The 20,456-nt window shown below is 42.3% G+C and overlaps 1 protein-coding gene across 1 annotated transcript; it reads left to right on the top strand.

Moving 5' to 3' along the window:
* Positions 1 to 212: 212 nt before the first annotated feature.
* On the top strand, positions 213 to 19,171 carry lmod3 (leiomodin 3 (fetal)). Its single transcript, XM_063067935.1, has 3 exons — positions 213 to 703; positions 1,234 to 2,661; positions 18,896 to 19,171. Exons 1-3 carry the CDS (start codon positions 407 to 409, stop codon positions 18,920 to 18,922), a joined length of 1,752 nt encoding a protein of 583 aa, XP_062924005.1. The 5' UTR covers positions 213 to 406; the 3' UTR covers positions 18,923 to 19,171.
* Positions 19,172 to 20,456: the final 1,285 nt, after the last annotated feature.

Raw genomic sequence — 20,456 nt, forward strand, 5'->3', positions numbered from 1 at the left:
CCGGGAGGGCTGGATTAAATAAATTAGAACAAGCGATGCCGATGACTTGGAGCCCGTTCCCGTCCCCAAGGTCCCGCAATTAGACCTCCAGGCTGGATACACTAATATTTACGTCGTTAATGTCATCTGTCAGAGTAGTTTTAAATTACACTACCAACGAATGTTCTCGAAAACCTTCTGTGACCTGTGGGTTGACGAAAAAGGGAGGCAGCTGTAGTGAAATGTCAGGGTGACTTGGAGCCGGCACAAGCTGCTGCCACAGAAACTCGCATGATCCATAAATACCTTTAACATAGACCCCAGGCACAGAAGAGCCGTCGCGTTACTGCTGCCGGCCGCTCTCCGGACACTTTCTCCGAAGAACGAGGGTAACACTCAGTGATAACATTGTCAGCGGGCCGGCACCATGTCTGAGAGCAGAAGCCAGGAGCTTGAAGCAGGGGCGGGTACCAGCGGGGAGCTGGATGACGACGAGCTCCTCGCCACCTTGTCTGCCGAAGAATTAAAGCAACTGCAAAATGAGATGGAAGACCTGGACCCTGACCCACAGGTGCCCCTGGGCCACAGGCAGAAAGATCACACGGGGAAAGCGCCCACTGGCTCCTTCGATCACAGGTCCTTGATTGAGTACTTGTTCTGGGAGAAGGAATCGAACCGACTGCTGGAGGAAGAAAGGATTCCGGTCACTCTGCTGGAGGGCGAGGTGAGTATGTAAACCCGGAACATCCCGACAGCGGATCGCCCCAGAGAACTGCAGCTGGGTTACAGCAAGGCAAAGCGACGGCAACTCTGCACAATATGTAACACAGATAACTAACAATATCCACGGGACAAAATAAATGAGACTAATTTAGAGTACAGAGGACATAACAAGTTATTAAATAAATAGGTTGTTGCTCTTTTTATTGTAGGTATTACTGTTTGGTAAATCTTCTATCGCCATGTTCAGTTGAATCCTTTGCTAGCTAGACACATGGTCAGTTATATAAATAGAAAGTTAGTCAGTTCGCTAAAGGAGTGAGCCAGGGCAGCATGTGCTGTAATATTAATTCATTTCATTCCTCAAATTTCCAAAGCAATTCAATAAATGGAAACGTTTAGTAAACGTGTAAGAAGGAATCTAAATTTAATTCAATCCTTCTCAGAGGAGTTAAATTGGAACGGAGGTGCCTGTTAGCTTTATACCGAAAGCAAAAAGTATGAGCAAAATTTAAACTTCTCTTTTCCAAACAGCAAAATACAACGAAAAATGCCGATGAGACACAAGCTGGAAAACACTGTGAGGAGGGAAAGAATGAAAGTGAGGCAGAACACAGTGATGGAGGAGAAGAAAGAGAGGACAACCGTGATGGAAATAGCCCGCAGGTCCGGCAGGTGGCAGACGGCGAGCTGGAGAGCAAAGCGGTCCCTTGCAAATCAGAGAAGGAGAATGAGCTGGTGGAAACAATGAAGGCACAGCAAAACAAAGAAATGCCAGTGACTGAACCTGATGCTGAACATGAAAGTAAGAGCAGCAACACGGAGAAAGTCGAGGAGAAGGACCCGGATCAGCCGCACGGCCAGCGGCTGACCGAAAACACCGATTCTTTGTGCGACGAGGCAGATGCAGGATTCTCCAAGGACGGGGGCGAAGTAAATAATGGCGAAGGGGAGCCCAAGAAAGAACTCCCCGCACCACAAAAAGAAAGCAACGAGCCAAAGGGGAAATTAAAGGCAGGAAAGAAGCTGGAAATGGACAGTAGTTTCCTCAAACTTACCGCTAGGCCTTCAGGAAACCCAACGCTGTTGGACGAGTCGCTAGCAAATATCCGCAAGAACAAGCCAGATGTTAAAGAGGTCAACCTGAATAACGTAGAGAACATCCCAAAAGATATGCTGAAAAGCTTTGTGGAAGCTTTAAAGAAGAACAAGCATGTAACCTCTTTCAGCATCACAAACACAGGTGCCGATGATAATATTGCCTTTGCCATAGCCAATATGCTGAGAGAAAATAAGAAAATCATTACCCTCAACATTGAATCCAACTACATCTCAGGCAAAGGGATTGTGGCTATTATGAGATGCTTGCAATATAACGAGGTCCTCACCGAGTTAAGGTTTCACAACCAAAGGCATATGTTGGGTCATCATGCTGAGATGGAAATTGCCAGACTCCTCAAAGCCAACACAACGCTGCTGAAGTTGGGTTATCACTTTGAGTTGCCGGGGCCCAGGATGGTAGTCACCAACTTGCTGAGTCGCAATCTGGATCAGCAGCGGCAGAAGAGGCTGGAGCAGCAACGAAACCAATCTGCACAGGAGCAAGAAGTCCTGGTGAACGCCTGTCAGAAAATCTCCCCCGCAACACTGGCAATGTTGGATGCCTACATGCCGAGTTTCTCCAACCTGTGTGATGAAGATCACTTCCTCCCGCCCGTCGCCTTTCACAGTCGCCCGCCAAGCACTGCTCCAAATGTGCAACTTAGAAAAAGGCCCAAACAAACAAGTAAACAAAAAGTTATTCAAGATAGAACAGGTGGGAATGAAACGCCAAACTTAAAGGCTATGATAAGGTCGCTAAAGCCAGTTCCCAGGACGCGACAGGCACCTGTGGTTGAACGTACCCCTCGAGATAAGTTGCTAAATGATATTCGTCAGAGCAACGTGGCCTATTTAAAATCTGTGAGTAATAGTTCCTTGACTCCTCTATAATGCTTTACTCATTTTCCAGCAAATACTATTCTAAAGGTTGCATGGATGAACTACAACAATTGTTCATCCCAGTTTGGCAAAAGAATAAATCAAGGAAGGTAGTGCACCCGTGGCTGACAAGAGAAATTAGGGATAGTATCAATTCCAAAGAAGTAGCATACAAATTAGCCAGAGAAAGTGGCTCACCTGAGGACTGGGAGAAATTCAGAGTTCAGCAGAGGAGGACAAAGGGCTTAATTAGGAAGGGGAAAAAAGATTATGAGAGAAAACTGGCAGAGAACATAAAAACGGACTGTAAAAGCTTTTATAGATATGTAAAAAGGAAAAGACTGATAAAGACAAATGTAGGTCCCCTGCAAACAGAAACAGGTGAATTGATTATGGGGAGCAAGGACATGGCAGACCAATTGAATAATTACTTTGGTCTGTCTTCACTAAGGAGGACATAAATAATCTTCCAGAAATAGTAAGGGACAGAGGGTCCAGTGAGATGGAGGAACTGAGCGAAATACATGTTAGTAGGGAAGTGGTGTTAGGTAAATTGAAGGGATTGAAGGCAGATAAATCCCCAGGGCCAGATGGTCTGCATCCCAGAGTGCTTAAGGAAGTGGCCCAAGAAATAGTGGATGCATTAGTGATAATTTTTCAAAACTCGTTAGATTCTGGACTAGTTCCTGAGGATTGGAGGGTGGCTAATGTAACCCCACTTTTTAAAAAAGGAGGGAGAGAGAAACCGGGGAATTATAGGCCGGTTAGCCTAACGTCGGTGGTGGGGAAACTGCTGGAGTCAGTTATCAAGGATGTGATAACAGCACATTTGGAAAGCGGTGAAATGATCGGACAAAGTCAGCATGGATTTGTGAAAGGAAAATCATGTCTGACGAATCTCATAGAATTTTTTGAGGATGTAACTAGTAGAGTGGATAGGGGAGAACCAGTGGATGTGGTATATTTGGATTTTCAAAAGGCTTTTGACAAGGTCCCACACAGGAGATTAGTGTGCAAACTTAAAGCACATGGTATTGGGGGTAAGGTATTGGTGTGGGTGGAGAATTGGTTAGCAGACAGGAAGCAAAGAGTGGGAATAAACGGGACCTTTTCAGAATGGCAGGCGGTGACTAGTGGGGTACCGCAAGGCTCAGTGCTGGGACCCCAGTTGTTTACAATATATATTAATGACTTGGATGAGGGAATTAAATGCAGCATCTCCAAGTTTGCGGATGACACGAAGCTGGGTGGCAGTGTTAGCAGTGAGGAGGATGCTAAGAGGATGCAGGGTGACTTGGATAGGTTGGGTGAGTGGGCAAACTCATGGCAGATGCAATTTAATGTGGATAAATGTGAAGTTATCCACTTTGGTGGCAAAAATAGGAAAACAGATTATTATCTGAATGGTGGCCGATTAGGAAAAGGGGAGGTGCAACGAGACCTGGGTGTCATTATACACCAGTCATTGAAAGTGGGCATGCAGGTACAGCAGGCGGTGAAAAAGGCGAACGGTATGCTGGCATTTATAGCGAGAGGATTCGAGTACAGGAGCAGGGAGGTACTACTGCAGTTGTACAAGGCCTTGGTGAGACCACACCTGGAGTATTGTGTGCAGTTTTGGTCCCCTAATCTGAGGAAAGACATCCTTGCCATAGAGGGAGTACAAAGAAGGTTCACCAGATTGATTCCTGGGATGGCAGGTCTTTCATATGAAGAAAGACTGGATGAACTGGGCTTGTACTCGTTGGAATTTAGAAGATTGAGGGGGGATCTGATTGAAACGTATAAGATCCTAAAGGGATTGGACAGGCTAGATGCGGGAAGATTGTTCCCGATGTTGGGGAGGTCTAGAACGAGGGGTCACAGTTTGAGGATAGAGGGGAAGCCTTTTAGGACCGAGGTTAGGAAAAACTTCTTCACACAGAGAGTGGTGAATCTGTGGAATTCTCTGCCACAGCAAACTGTTGAGGCCAGTTATGAATAATCAAAATTTTAAATGAATTCTTTCTTGCTGCAAATCTGAAAGACGAAGAAAAACAGCAAATTCAGCTGAGTTGGATAGGAAAGGGAAAAGCTGATTTTTCAGGCATAGCTTTTGAACAAGTCTAAAACTTGCTAGTAATTACTTGTTGGCTGATTTAGTGTTTTGTGTGGATTACATCTTGAAATAGATTTATATGCAAGATCAATTCGAGAATAAGGTCCTAGCCTGCTAAATCAGATAAAAAATAGTAGGATGGAGAGTTAGGTAGTTTCAGGATGGAACATAGAATTTAATGCTAAGTGCACCATAAGACTGAAAGTTGGATTGCTAGAAAATTAGTGCTAAGATCATCGTTGTTTGTAATAATGTGTTCAAAGCATGTTGAAAGTCCATGACAAAAGTTTTTAGGTATTGTCAATACCTGGAAGGGCTATAACAAATCGCAATATGTTCTCCCGCTGCCTCTCAGGACCGCGTGTCCTTGTGTGTGGGTTTCCGCCTGGTGCTCCGGTTTCCTCCCGGGTGCGACATCGTACAGTTGGTAGGTTAATTGGCCATTGCAAATTGTCCTGTGATTAGGCTTGGCTTAAATTAGGGGATTGCTGGGTGGTGTGGCTTGAGGGGCTGGTAGGGCCAATTCCACACTGTAGCTCAATAAATAAATAAATAAACTTACAGATTCTGACCTGGATATACTAAGTTATAAATCTTGGTAATAAAAATAGTCATATTACTAGAAGTAATATCCAAGTAGTGCAGAGGTTAAAAATGATATTTCAATGTACAAATCTACACTTCAGTTGCAAATTATGATGAAGCTCATTTAAGGTGAAGTAGAAAAGGATTGCTTTTAGATGAATACAATTGAAAAAAATTTTTTTTATAGAACTTAAGAACAAAAGAAATAGAAGGAATAATCCATGAAGCTCTTTGAACCTGCACCATTATTCAGTAAGATCATGACTGCTCTGTTTATTGTTTAGACACCATCACATGCCCATTAGATAAAAATCATCCTCAGCATTAAATTATGATTTAGCACCCAAAGGGAATAGGGAAAATTCTTCGATCTATAATAAAGGATAGCTTAGAAAATAAAAATATGATTGAACAGACTTTGCATGCATTTATGAAACAGGAATTATGCTTGACTAATCCACCTGAAGCCTTTGAAGATGTATATCATTGAGTAGGTGAAAAGGAACCAGAGGATGTTAAGTATTGGATTTCCAGAAGGCTTTTGATGAGGTCCGTCATGGGAGATTAGAACACTGAATTATGGTAATAAATTAGTTTGTTTCATTGACTAATAGGAAATAGGAAGGAATACATACTCAGTGGCCAACTTATTATGTACCTCTTGTACCTAATAAAGTGACCACTAAGTGTACGCTTGTGGTCCTCTGCTCCTATGGCCCATCAACTTCAAGTTTCGACGTGTTGTGCATTCAGAGATGCTCTTCTGCACACCACTGTTGGAACATGTGATTATTTTAAGCTACTGTTGCCTTCCTGTCACTTTGAACCAGGCTGGCCATTCTCCTTTGTCCTCTCTCATTCACAAGATGTTCTTTTGCCCACAGAACTGCCGCTCACAGGATGATTTGTTTTTAACACCATTTTCTGTAAATCTAGAGACTGTTGTGCGTGAAAATTGCAGGAGAGCAGTAGTTTCTGAGACACTCAAATCACCCCATCTGGCACCAACAATCAATCCACAGTCAAGGTCACTTAGGTCACATTACTTCCCCATTCTGATGTTTGGTCTGAACAACAACCCAACCTCTTGACCATGTCTGCATGCTTTTATGCATTGAGTAGCCACATGAATGGCTGATTAGATATCTGCATTAACAAGCAGGTGTACCTAATAAAGAGGCCACTGAGTGTATGTCCTTCTCAGCATGACAGGCTGTGATTAGTGAGTTATCTTAGGGATTGTTGCTTGGGTCCTAACTATTCAAAATCTATATCAACAACGTGGCTAAGGATATCAAATGTAAGGCTTCCAAATTTCTCGATGATAAGAAACATTGTGAGTAGGGATGAGGATGCAAAGAGATTGCAAAGGAATATGGACAAATTGAATGAGTGAGTAACAAAATGGCAGATGGAGCATCATGTGGAAAAATGTGATGTTACCTAATTCAGAGGGGAAAACAGAAATGCTGAGTATCTAGTTGTTGAGATAATGTTCAGAGGGCTTGAGTGTGTCACTGAAGGTGAATATACAAATGCAGCAGGCAATATTGGAATATTGATTTATTATTACTGTCATGTAAGTGAAAAGATTAGTTTTGTAAGTCATCCATGCAGATCATTTCAATACATACCTACAAACGGAGGTAGTACATGGGGAAAGCATTACCAGATTGCAGAATATAGTTATAGCAATGATACAAGGGTTTGATGAGATTGATTGGGAGTTCAAGAGTTCATCTTTAACATACAAGAGGTCTATTCATGAGCTTTAGGATTAGAAGCTTCCTTGACCCCTGGTGCTGCACCTTTTTAAGCTTTTATATCTTTTGCTCAATGGAAGGGAGAAGAGAGAATGTCTTGGGTTGGGCAGATCACAGGTTGGGAAGGCATGCTCACTGTCTTCCCGAGACAGCAATAAGTGTAGACAAGACGTTGTGTTCATTATTGAGGGATTATGCAGAGCACACCAGGACACCAGCGTGCAGGATACTCGACTGAATGTTATTGATAACCCAGCTTGTACAGCACATGAAATCCTCCCATGTGGGAATGGCTAACTCAGTGGCATATGAATAACACTATTAATTACCACTATATCTCCCCTTCTTGAAAAAAACAAAAAACTAGGTTTGTACTTCTTGTCTATAGAACTGTATAGAAATTATAGTCACTGAAATTGAGTGATTCAGTTCACTTTACTCAAAGCACGTATCTTATGCTCCTTACATAAACATAAAAAAGAATTGCCAACATTGTGACTGTCTTTCTGTTTGTTTTAATGGTCTCTCTCTCTCTTTCTCTCTCTCGCTTTGTTTTCCTTCCTCTTTCACCAATTCTTTTTTTTAAAGAACAGTCTCATCTTGTGAAATGTTTTCAACATTAGACCTCTTTGTAAAAAACACTATATCTAATGGAAGTCAGAGTAGACTACCTGAACACTCTGGCGAAGTGAGAAGATTATACTGCCTCTTTAGTCACTTGCCCCAAGCTATTAGGCTATGGAGTATACAGTATCTCTGTGGTGGGACAGATAAATGACCCGATCTGGTATAGGTTCCTGGAAGTTTGGAGTGGATGGAGATTCTTGAACAGGTGTGTCCACCTTAGGTAAGTGGTCCTCGTCATAAGGATCAGGCCATTCTATTTCTTCTTCTACCTTTCCTGGACTTTGGACGTGTATTAGCACACCTGTTTCCACCTGATTTCACCTTGTGATGTTTTGATCACATGTGTGTATATAAATAAATTGGCGAGACCTGACGCAGACTGGGAGACCGTTTCACTGAACACCTATGCTCTGTCCACCAGAGAGAGCAGGATCTCTCAGTGGCCACACATTTTAATTCCACGTCCCATTCCCATTCTGATATGTCTATCCACGGCCTCCTCTACTGTCAAGATGCAGCCACACTCAGGTTGGAGGAACAACACCTTATATTCCGTCTGGGTAGCCTCCAACCTGACGGCATGAACATCGACTTCTCTAACTTCCACTAATGCCGAACCTCCCCCTCGTACCCCATCCGGTATTTATTTATTTATATACACACATTCTTTTTCTCTCTCTCCTTTTTCTCCCTCTGTCCCTCTGACTATACCCCTTGCCCATCCTCTGTTTTTTGCCCCCCTCCCCCTTTTCTTTCTCCCTGGGCCTCCTGTCCCATGATCCTCTCATATTCCTTTTGCCTATCACCTGTCCAGCTCTTGGCTCCATCCCTCCCCCTCCTGTCTTCTCCTATCATTTTGGATTTCCCCTTCCCCCTCCAACTTTCAAATCCCTTACTAGCTCTTCCTTCAGTTAGTCCTGACGAAGGGTCTCGGCCTGAAACGTCGACTGTACCTCCTCCTAGAGATGCTGCCTGGCCTGCTGCATTCACCAGCAACTTTTATGTGTGTTGCGTGAAATTCCAGCACTGCAGATTTCCTTGTGTCAGCGTGAATTTCATCCAGTTACCCTGTAATGCAGGAAAGCTTTCACATACCTGAGTTAAGTAGATGTTGGTATCTTCCATGAGGGTGGAGTTAGCTTCCATCCACTCACTTTTGCATGACATTCTCAATAGAGTGACTGATATTGTGAAAGATTTGCTGGGGACATGTTTAGTGTCGTAACAGTATTGCATAAACCTCATTCTGAATCTTTGCAGATGTAGAGGGAAGTCATCCAAGAGTTTTGAGCTGAGGAGGCTGACAAGTGGCCTGTGGTCTGGTTTCAGTAGGAATTTAGTCCCCATCAAGTAGCAGCTGAAGTGTTCACAAGCTCACAAAAGAGCCAGCATCTCCTTTTCAGTTTGGGCTTAACGCTATTCGGCAGAAATCAGTTCTCTTGATGCATATGCCACCGGTTTCCATACACCACTGCGGTGTTGCATGAGGACATCCCTAAGCCAAAGGAAGAGGCGTCTGCTGAGACCCTGGTTGCTTTGTTCAGATCAGAGAATGCCAATGTTGGTGGAGAGATAAGCTCTGTTTTAAGTGATGAGAATGACTTCTCCTATGGTGCATGCGAGGTCTAAGCATTTCTCTGAGAGAGGAGATCTCATAGTGGCTTTGTTTTCTACGCCAATGAAATTTCCCAGCTGGTTTTCCATGTCAAGAAAAATGCAGATCTCTGGTACATTCATAGGTTGGTCCATGTTCTGAACGCCTGTCAATATGTATGCATCTGGTTGAACTCCCTCTGAGGACAGTTGGTGGCCTAAGATCTTCACCTCCAACTTTGCAAATTTACATTTCTTTTGTTCAGAGTGATTCCAGCCCTGTTTCAGTTTCTCCAAGGCAGCTTCCACTCTTTTGGCATGTTCCTCCCTTGCCCCTCCAAAGATAAGTATATCGTCCATTTGGGCAGACTACTCCTTCTCATCCCTTCAAAACTTGGTTCATCCACATCTGAAAGAGTTCGGAGGCTGATGAGATGCCGAAAAGGAATCCTCTGAAGGCATAGCATCTGTACGGTGTGATAAAGGTTGTGAGCTTCTGTGACTCTGGAGCTAAATGGATTTGTCAGAACTCTGAGTTCTCATCTAGTTTGGTGAAGAAATTTTCTCCACCCAGCATACCCAATGTGTGCTCAACAGAGAGCACAATAAAATTCTCCTACCACACTTCATTATAAAATTTTGTTAGATCGACACAGATCCTCATTGTACCATCTGGCTTGGGAAAAGGAACCAAACTTACTCACCTGCAGTAGGAGCATTCACTATAGTTACTCTAGTTATGATGTCAAGCGCCTCCATTTTCTCAAGTTCGTCTTTGACTTTGTTCATCAATAGTACTGGTACATGCCTCACTGTGGTCAGTGAGTAGGTCTTCGCTCCTGGCCTCATTTGGATAAGGTACTCCTCTTTCAGTACCCCCAGCCCTGTGAACAACTCCGGGTAATTCTCCTGCCACTGAACATTGTTTAGCAATCCAACCTTGCAATGAGGTTCAGCTTCTCAATGGTATGTCTTCCCAGCAGTGGTGAGAAGAGATTCTGAACAACATAGACATAATCTTTTAACTGTTTCTCATTTTTAAGGATGGAAGTTGTGAACATTCCTTTCACACTGAGCTTATGTTTCCCTGGCCCCATGGGCACTTCCTTTGTTGCATTTAGCATAAGATCTGTTTTCTTCGCCAGTTTTGTGAATAGACATTCAGGGATGGAAGTGACATCAGTCACACTATCCATTTTGAACGTCACTGTCTCGTTTTGCAAATGAATCGTAGTACATCAGCCTTCACATTAACAAATTTCATGTCACATGCCGATGATAATAAACCTGATTCTGATTCTAATTGTCTATTTGAATCTAGAGCTCTAAGGAAAGCTGTCTTTGTCTGAATCACAGTCTTCTTTGACCCTCTGAAGAACTGTTTTTGAGTGACACTGTTTTTTGAAATGGGCAACTCTATTGCTTTGGAGGCATTTCACTTCTTTTGGAGACTTGCGGCATCTCCCGCAGTTGGACATTTTATCTGCTCTTTGTTTTGCTGGTTTATTTTGTCTGAGCTGAGCTCTACTGTTATCCCTTTCTGCAGTCTCTCTGACTGCATCTTGTTAGCACCCTTCATTTCGTACAGCTTCAAGCTTTACCTCAGTATTTTTTCTGTGCCTGAGTTCTGCCTGTTGCTGATGAATACTCTCATTCTGCCTGACTGTAGTAATAGCTTTCTCCAGTGTGAGATTTGCCTGCAAATGAACTCTCTCTGACAATTTGGTGTCCAGTGGCCCGACAACAGTCCCTTTTCTAATGAGCTCATCTCTGAGATTTTCATATGCGCAGTTGTCTGACAGGGTGTACAATGTTGCAACTAAGTCATTTACATTCTTATCTGACTCCTTTTTTCTGGAGTTGAACTTCGCCCTCTCATATACCATATCTTGCGTTCCTGTGAAATATTCTTTGAATTTGTTCTGCTCTCGTTTGTACTCTTTTTTTCTAAGTATCCATCAGTCCTAATCCACCCATGATGTCATCTGCTTTGTCACCCATGCAGTATATCAGTGTGCTTACTTGATGCTCTTCTGAAGCCTGAGTCAGATTGTTTGCAACCCTAAATCTCTCAAAGTCCTCTGGTTTAGAGAAATCAAATGTCACAGGTGGGCTTTTTTAGATAAATAGATGTAGGCACTGCAGTTATTACCTCTATTTTCCTGTTTACTTGTTTAGAATTTTATTTATTTGGACTACAAAGTCTTCTTTTCTCTCCCTAAGAGTTGGACAGACTTCTCTTCTGTGTGTATCTCTGTGCACTTCCCAGGCTAGTGGCCTACAGAATATTACAGTACAATATATCCACTTTTGGGTGCAGCTTGAAGGCGTTGCCTAGCAACCCTGGCCCTTTCTTAGATTGTGGTGCAAACTAGCATAGGCGGTTTAGGTTGATAAGCCTCTAGATATTTTTCATAGATTTACTGTATGCAAACAAGAACAGTCACTGTAAATTTTGTCCTGTTGGGTATCTCACTTGGACTGTGGCACCAATTCATTGACGATCCCATTTCTGACACCATGTTGTGTTCATTATCAAGGGACAGTGCAGAGCACAGCAGGACGCCAGCATGCAGGCTATTCAACTCAACTTTATTGATAATCCAGCTTGCACAGTATGTAGACTCCTTCCATGTGAACATGGCTAATGGAGTGGCATAGGAATGACACTATTAACTACTAGTACACAAGTCAGAAGGAACACTGGCCTTTATAGTAAAAGAGTTGAGTACAAGAGTAAAGATGTCTTGCTACAATTATACAGAGTATTGGTAAGATCAGCCCTAGAATCACTGTTTACAGTCTTGGTTACCAATAAAGGACCAACTTACCTTTGAAGGAATATTAAGTTTCAGCAGACAGATGTGGAGATGATGAATTGCATGAGGAAAAACTGAGCAGCGTCAGCATCTGTTTCCTACAGTTTTCCAGAACAAGAAATTCTGGCCCCAAACAAGTTATGTTTGGCCAAAACCTTTGGAAGAAAAAGTTCCTTAGTTCGCAATTCATTTACCAGATCTTCAAAGCATTTATTTTGTCAATTTCCTACAGAATCTTACCTATCAATGCAATCACTTGCCATTTCCCAAATATACAGAGAGATCAAACCATAGGAAGATGCTTTCATCCAGAAATCAATGTATTGAATTGTTATTGCATCTTCCCCCAACCACAACAATTGTATCTTCCTTGAATAAGGAGACCAGAGTAGTAAACAGATTGACTTAAATGAACAGAGATTTGAGAAATACATGGAGGAGGATAGAGGACACTATAAACAGATTTAAACATGAAAAGACAAGGGAAGACTTGAGCTGAGAATAAAATGGCTTTATGTATTGGTTGGACTTGCTGGAAATCTATGTAGTACTTCCCATTTCTTTCTTGCATAAGCTGCTTCATATTGAGATGAGCATAGACAGGTCTGATGCTTGTTTTCAAAAGGTGAACCTTATTACCATGGATACTGGTAATCCTATAACACATGATGCAGTGAAATTCATAATATTATGAATATTTAGATCATAAATGTCAGCAGCTAATCTCACTTAACTTATACAATTTGAATCTGTTTGAGATACTAAGTCGTGATTGACAAAGGAGAACTAGTTGGGATCATGGAATTGGAAACTGGCATTAGTCAGGTTTAGGAACATCCACTTGACGTACCAAAAACCATTCTAGTATCTTTGTTTTATCTCATCTATTGTCCTTGTATTTTGCAGTTTTGTAAAGTTCATTTCCTTGGTGAACTCAGGTGCAAATTCCTAATGACATATAAAACATATTGGTGCAAAATTTAAGATCTTCACCCCAGATGAGAAAACAATGTGGCAAATTTACAGAAGTCAACTCTGAAATGTCAAAAAATAGATTAATCATACATTGAATTTTAATGATATTCTTCATATTATCCTCAATTCTAATACTGAGATTATTGTCAACATTTTCTGGCATACTTTTTGTAAACCTAGAATTTTACAATGCTGTCGGTATTTGATAAATTTCAAAATTGTCTGCTGCAGCTACATTATGCAATTTTAAATACACAGCTTAATACCTTGACAAGAACAGAAACTTGTTATAATCCAAAAAATGTTTTCCACTGACATCATGCACTTTTGCTTAAAAACAAAATCAAATGGTGATCAGGATTTTAATTTATGTTTATACTAGAAGTTGTATCCGTCTTCAGAATTAAATTAACTTTGATCACAGATGTTAGAATTGCAAGGATATATGCACTCAATTCCCAATACGTTAATTATTTAAAAAAATAGTAAGTAACATCATCTTGTTCCTCTCATTCAATGAGATCATGGTTCATCCAATCTCAACTCAAATACAAATTTCTCACTCTCACCACACCATTAAATTATCTTGTGGTTGAAATGTCTGTCAGACTTTCCCTCGAACATATTCAGTAATTCTGTTTACACTGTTACGTACCCCGTAACTGGGTTGCCAAACCAGCAGAAATGGACCACTTAGTTGGAGTCTGGTTTAACAGAAACTAATAAAGTTTTATTAAAGAAATAAGTAACACAGTACTCTAATCGTAAGGATGTAAATGCAACAGGTTAGCAATGATAAAACGCACATGTACACAGAACTAGGGTAATAGGAATCAACCAAGCTCTATCGCAGTCTAGGGGTAAAATGATCAGTCTCAAGTGACGCAGAGTTCAGTTCAGCTTAGTACAGTTCGCAATAATCGCTGTTGTGCCGTTGGAGAGAGAGAGAGAATGCAAATTTTGATTCAAACAGACCTTTGATGTTCTTCGCAGTTAGCTTTCGGGTGAACCCTTTTATGTCTTCTGTGGTCACCGACTGTGACCCCTCCGTTCTGGATACGACCGTTCTTCCGCGGTGAACCCGGCACCCAGGCAAGGGCGGACACACACACCAGGTTCCCACCGATCGTCCCTTTTCACCCTGTGCGTCTATGGTCGGTTCCCTCGAACCAGACCTCCAACTGCCACCAACTTGTGGGGGCACACCGCTCTTCCAGGGTCTCGTTATCTCGTGATCTCGTGCTGTGTCGTGCCTTAGCGAACCTGTTCTTTTTATTCCCCTGCTGGGGTATCGCCTGTCCATCAAACTTCAAACAGTTCAGGTTCAAAGCAACCGGTCTGTCAATATTCTGAAATGTGTTTCTTTCTCGTTAATCTCTCTCTTCTCTCTTATTGGCATATTGAATGTTTCTCCATTGTCTCACTTATCTCTCTCTCATTAGCATCAATCTTCTGATAACTTGGTTTTTCGTCACAACCCTATCCTTCAAAGGATTTTTACCAGGGTAAAAATTATGGGCATGAATACATTATTAGATACACACTAATATACATGGTCATCAGCTATTTGGCTAATACAGAGAACTTTTAACACCTTGACAGTCAGCAATCACATTTTCCGTTCCTCTTATATGTGTTATTTTAATATCCTCTAAGACCAGGCTCCAACTTAGCAACCTTTTGTTTTTATCCTTCATAGTGCCCAAAAACACTAATGGGTTGTGATCAGTGTAAATTCTCAGTTGTTTCCGTCCCGGACAAATATAACAAAAGTCGTCCCAAACAAACTTAGCATTCTTTGGCAAGAGCTTAGTAAGAGGGAGGGTAATATCCGCAAAGTTTTTGCAAAACTTCCGATAGTACCCCACCAACCCCAAGAACCTTCTCAGGGCTCTCTTGTCTGTCGGGGTGGGGACTTCAGAGATAGCCCGTACCTTAGCCTGCGTCGGAGCCAGCAGTCTCGTTCCTGTGCCTGTATAAATTCCTTCCTTGCAAATGATAAGTCTACCTCAACTTCCGTTTCACTACGCCCCTTCTTCTCACTTTCTAACCCCTCCTGGTACAAAGCTGGTAAAAACGTCTCAGCTAAATCTACATTCGCTTCGGCAGCCTTTCTGGACATGCACCGAGTCACTGCGCAAATGGGATAAACCTGTGAGTCCATGGGCAGGGCCTCAATGCTGGTAGGCTGGCTTGTCAGTTTTACTGCTGAGTACACATTTCCGCTGGTGAGGTCATTCCCGAGTAAGACCTCCAAGTCTTCCATCAGTAGTTCGGGCATCACCCCGATCGTGACCGGTCCATAGACCAAGTCGCTTTTTAGGTGTATCTGGTGCAAAGGTACTGCTTCAGTCCCTTTCCCAATGCCTTTTATCGCCCTGACCTCCCCAGTCTGGGTCTCTGAACTAAAGTCTAACACACTCTTTAATATCAATGACTGACAAGCTCCAGTGTCTCTCCAGATCCGTACTGGAACCGGGTTTAACCCCTCCTTCACCGACACCAATCCAGCTAAGATAAACTTCTCGCACCCTTCCTGAACTTTATCAGACCTCTTCTCCCCTAGCGGTTTGTTTGCCAGCTCAATACAGCCAGTCGGAATCATCATTTTTCCTTTCCCCATCTCCTTCTTTGGGGCAAAGCACCTGGACGCAAAGTGACCGGCTTTCACACAATTATAGCATACGACCCCAGGAGACTTCCTACTAAACTGCTCCCGGTCATCCGTATCCTTCTCACTAGTGCCTGGCTTACTTTCTGGCTTTTCCAGCGAACTCTCTCCGCCCTCTTGACTACCCTTCTGGTAGCTTTTACTCGGGGTAAACTTCGCTTTGTGCGTTAACGCATGTTCATCTGCTAACTTAGCAGTTGTGGCTAAGGTTTCTGCCTCTTTCTATCTAGGTAGGGCCTCATACCTTCCGGGACACAACCTTTAAACTGCTCAATCAGTATTAGCCGTAGCAGTCTGTCATAATCCCCATTGACCCCTTTCGAGGCGCACCAATGCTCACAATACATCTGCATCTCACGGGCAAGCTCTAAATACGTGCGGCCCCACTGCTTTCTCGCATTCTGGAACCTCTGCCGGTATGCCTCCGGGACCAACTCATAAATCCTGAGTATCGCCTCTTTCACCACATCATATCTCTGGGCATCTTCTGCGGACAATGCCGAGTAAGCTTGTTGAGCTTTTCCTTTAAGTACGCTCTGAAGCAAAATAGCCCACTTATCCCTCGGCCAGTCCTGACTTGCAGCGACTTTTTTAAAATGTAGAAAATACCGATCAACATAGGCCTCCTCAAGTGGGGGAACCAGCCTAACCTCCTGGGTCGCCCTGAACCCTCCACCTTGGTTCGGCATGGGCCCCTGCGCTAGCATTATCTTTAACTTCTCCAGCTCAAATTTCCTTTCCCTCTGTTTCTCTCTCTCTTCTCATTCTAACTGCCGGTCCCTCTCTTCTCGGTCCAGCTGCTTTATTCTCTCTTCTCATTCCAACTGCCTGTCCCTCTCTTCTCGTTCCAGCTGTTTTACCAGGAACTCGAGCTCGAGTCTCAATTTTTCCATTTGCAGCTGTACTGCTTCTCCACCAGGTTTGCCCATAGATACCACCTTCAGCTCCCCTTGGGGAAACACACCTTTAGATACATAATGCTCAATGATAGCTCTGTGCATCTCCGCTCTCCTCATTGTCGACTTCCCCTTAAAAAGATTCAACCGTTTGGCAACAATTGCCAATTCTGATTGCCTGGCATCCTCTAATGCCTCCAAGGTTGGCGGCTTTAGAAATTCCTCAATCTCTATTTCTGCTGTTTGCCCTTTCTTTCTTTTGGGAATTTTAACCCAATCAATTTACCCAATCCCAAATTTGGCGTTCAAAATCGCGGATGAGATCCCCACTTATGTTACGTACCCCATAACTGGGTTGCCAAACCAGCAGAAATGGACCACTTAGTTGGAGTCTGGTTTAACAGAAACTAATAAAGTTTTATTGAAGAAATAAGTAACACAGTACTCTAATCGTAAGGATATAAATGCAACGGGTTAGCAATGATAAAACACACATGTACACAGAACTAGGGTAGTAGGAAATAACCAAGCTCTATTGCAGTCTAGGGGTAAAATGATCAGTCTCAAGTGACGCAGAGTTCAGTTCAGCTTAGTACAGTTCGCAGTAATCGCTGTTGTGCCATTGGAGAGAAAGAGAGAATGCAAATTTTGATTCAGACAGACCTTTTGATGTTCTTCGTAGCTTTTGGGTGAACCCTTTTATGTCTTCTGCGGTCACTGACTGTGACCCCTCTGCTCCGGATATGACCGTTCTTCCGCGGTGAACCCAGCACCCAGGCAAGGGCGGACACACACACCAGGTTCCCGCCAATCGTCCCTTTTCACCCTGTGCGTCTATGGTCGGTTCCCTCGAACCAGACCTCCAACTGCCACCAACTTGTGGGGGCACACCGCTCTTCCAGGGTCTCGTTATCTCGTGATCTCATGGTGTGTCATGCCTTAGCGAACCTGTTCTTTTTATCCCCCTGCTGGGGTATCGCCTGTCCATCAAACTTCAAACAGTTCAGGTTCAAAGCAACCGGTCTGTCAATATTCTGAAATATTCTGAAATGTGTTTCTTTCTCGTTAATTTCTCTTTTCTCTCTTATTAGCATTTTGAACGTTTCTCCATTGTCTCACTTATCTCTCTCTCATTAGCATCAATCTTCTGATAACTTGGTTTTTCATCACAGCACACATCTCTGGGATGGAGAATTTGAAAATTTCATGATTCTCCAGGAAGATAAATTATTTTCATCTCCATGTCAAATGGGTAACCCCTTATTGTGAATCTATGCCCCCTGATTTTGACCTGCAGCCCCTTCCCAAACCACCCAACTAAGAGAAACACTCTGTCATCATCCACCCCATCAATTCCCCTCAGAATCTTTTACAATACAGTAACTTGTTATTCTTCTACACTCTAATAAGTACAATCCCTTCTTCCCAGGAAATTAACCCAGTTAGCCTTCTCCACACTTCTTTCAGTGCAAGCACATCCTCTCTTTAATATGGAAACCAGAACTGCATACAGCACTCCGTGTGTACTCTTATTACAACCTAAAAAACTTGCATCAGAACTTTTATAATACACAACCCTCGCAATAACATCAACATTCCATTAACCTTACTAAGTATTTATTGTAACTGCATGCTAACTTTGTATTTTATGTACTAGGAGATCCATATCCTTTTTCAAACAATACTTTGAAGTATAACTCCATTTAAATAACAATTTTATTTTTCATTCTTCCTTCCAAAAATGTAAATAATCTCTATTTTTCCATATTACACTCTGCCAGTCTAATGCCCACTTGCTGCAGCAACCTATGTCTTTACATTTTCTGCATCCTTCTCACAACTTGCTACCATTATACAGTATCTTCAGCAAATGTGTTTTTCATATATTTGGCCACTTCATCCAAGTCATTAACATAGATAATTAAGGCCCTGCAATTGATACCTGTGACATCTCATTAATTACTGATTTCCAAAGCAGTTCTCTATTGAAATTTTTATTTTGCAATTAAATGGAACATTGTGCAACTAATTCTCTGCACTCAGGAATGATGAAAAGTCTTGCTTGGGCACCACACAGATGTCCATTCTTCTTTTAAAATGTAAGAGGACATTCAGCTTCTGATATCCTTTTGTGATTAGTTGCATTTCAACTAAATATTGAAATTAACTCTGTTTTGTTTTATTAACAGGTTCCTCTTCCAAAGCTGTTGGGTTAGTCGTGTTAATGTGGAGTGTCAGTAAGCCAGATATTTGGCTAAAATTTCAAAATCGTGCAACAATGGAGGAGGAGTGTCACAATAAACCTTTGACAGATTCCTACTGTTTGCATATCTGTGTGGGAACAATTAATAAGAACAGGTTGGAGGTGTTTATGCATAAAAGCCTATTGTCTTAGAAAGTTATTTATTCACTTTAATTTGTATCTTGGAATTGGGAATGTATTATAAAATTATACAATTATCAGCTACATGTTTATCATTCTGATCCATTACAGCTCTTACTGTACACTACTGAACATATTACAAAGGCCTAAAGTTCACAGTGAAGGTTTTGAGTCCCAGAATACTGTTGTTTAATGCCGTTTTCAATGATAGAGCTCAAACTCCACTCCAGGTTATTGGTGAAACATCAAGTGGTAAGATTTTCTGTATTTTAGATGAGCAATACTTAATGTATTTATTCTAGTCTGTCCTTTTTACTTTCGATATGGATCATCATTTGTGGAAAATCTACAATGACTAATATCTCAATTTTTCTACACAGTGGAATACTTTGCTTTGCAATTAAAGAAAATGCTGTACAGCTAATGTAAGCATTACAGGGTGTTCCTTCGTGCCTGGTGTTGGGGTGTTATTTTGCAATTGACAAGACATTGGTGAGGCTACACCCAAAGTTATCATGTAAAGTTATCATTACCGTGTTGTCAGAAAGATGTCATTAAGCTCTAAATAATGCAAAGAATAATTTCAAGATTATTGCTAAGACTCAAGGCCTGAGATACAGGGAGAGATTGGGCAGGCTAGGATTTTAGCATTCTCAAGCAAAAGGTAACCAACCCCATTTCCCACCTCCTCCCTCTTTACTACTTCACTTTCCCCACTCCCAGCCTCAATTTGTCCTTCACAGACAACTTCCTCTCTCTGGCTCCCCTCTTTCCATTTATTTCATGGCCCATTATCATCCCTCATCAGATTCCACCAATCACCTCCCACTTCTCATACCATTCTTATTTTGTCCTCCCCTTCCCCACCTTCCGACCTTCACCCGCTCACCTTGATTCACCTATCTTCCACCAGCTCATGTTGCTCCCCACCTCTCTCCAAAATTTTATACACCCTTCTGTGTTCCTGATAAAGGGTCTGAGCCCAAAATATCAACTGTTCAATTCCCACCATACCTGCTACTGAGTTCCTCCAGCATTTTGTGCATGGTTATGCCTTGGAGTGTAGATGACTGAAGAGTGGGGCATAGTTAGTGCAAATAAACTTTTTCCCAGGAAAAGGGAATTAAGAACTAGAGGGCATAGATTCAAGATGTGAGGGAAAAGTTCAGCGTAACTTCTTCATGCTCAGGGAAGTGTATATATGGAAGAAATGGTGGAGGTAGGTACAACAACAGGATAGGTACACAGAAGGTGAAGATTCAGAGAGATGTGGGCCAAATGTAGGCAAATAGGCCTAGCTTAGACTGGCATCTTGTCAGTATGGATGAATCAGACCAAAGGGCCTAATGCCGTGCTGTATTACCTAT

Source organism: Mobula hypostoma, chromosome 15 (assembly GCF_963921235.1).
Source record: "Mobula hypostoma chromosome 15, sMobHyp1.1, whole genome shotgun sequence".
Lineage (NCBI taxonomy): Eukaryota > Metazoa > Chordata > Chondrichthyes > Myliobatiformes > Myliobatidae > Mobula > Mobula hypostoma.

Coding starts and splice junctions, on each gene's coding strand:
- lmod3 (XM_063067935.1), top strand. CDS start 407: ATGTCTGAGAGCAGAAGCCAGGAGCTTGAAGCAGGGGCGGGTACCAGC. Junction 704..1,233: donor TCACTCTGCTGGAGGGCGAG/GTGAGTATGTAA, acceptor TTTTCCAAACAG/CAAAATACAACGAAAAATGC. Junction 2,662..18,895: donor ACGTGGCCTATTTAAAATCT/GTGAGTAATAGT, acceptor TTTTATTAACAG/GTTCCTCTTCCAAAGCTGTT.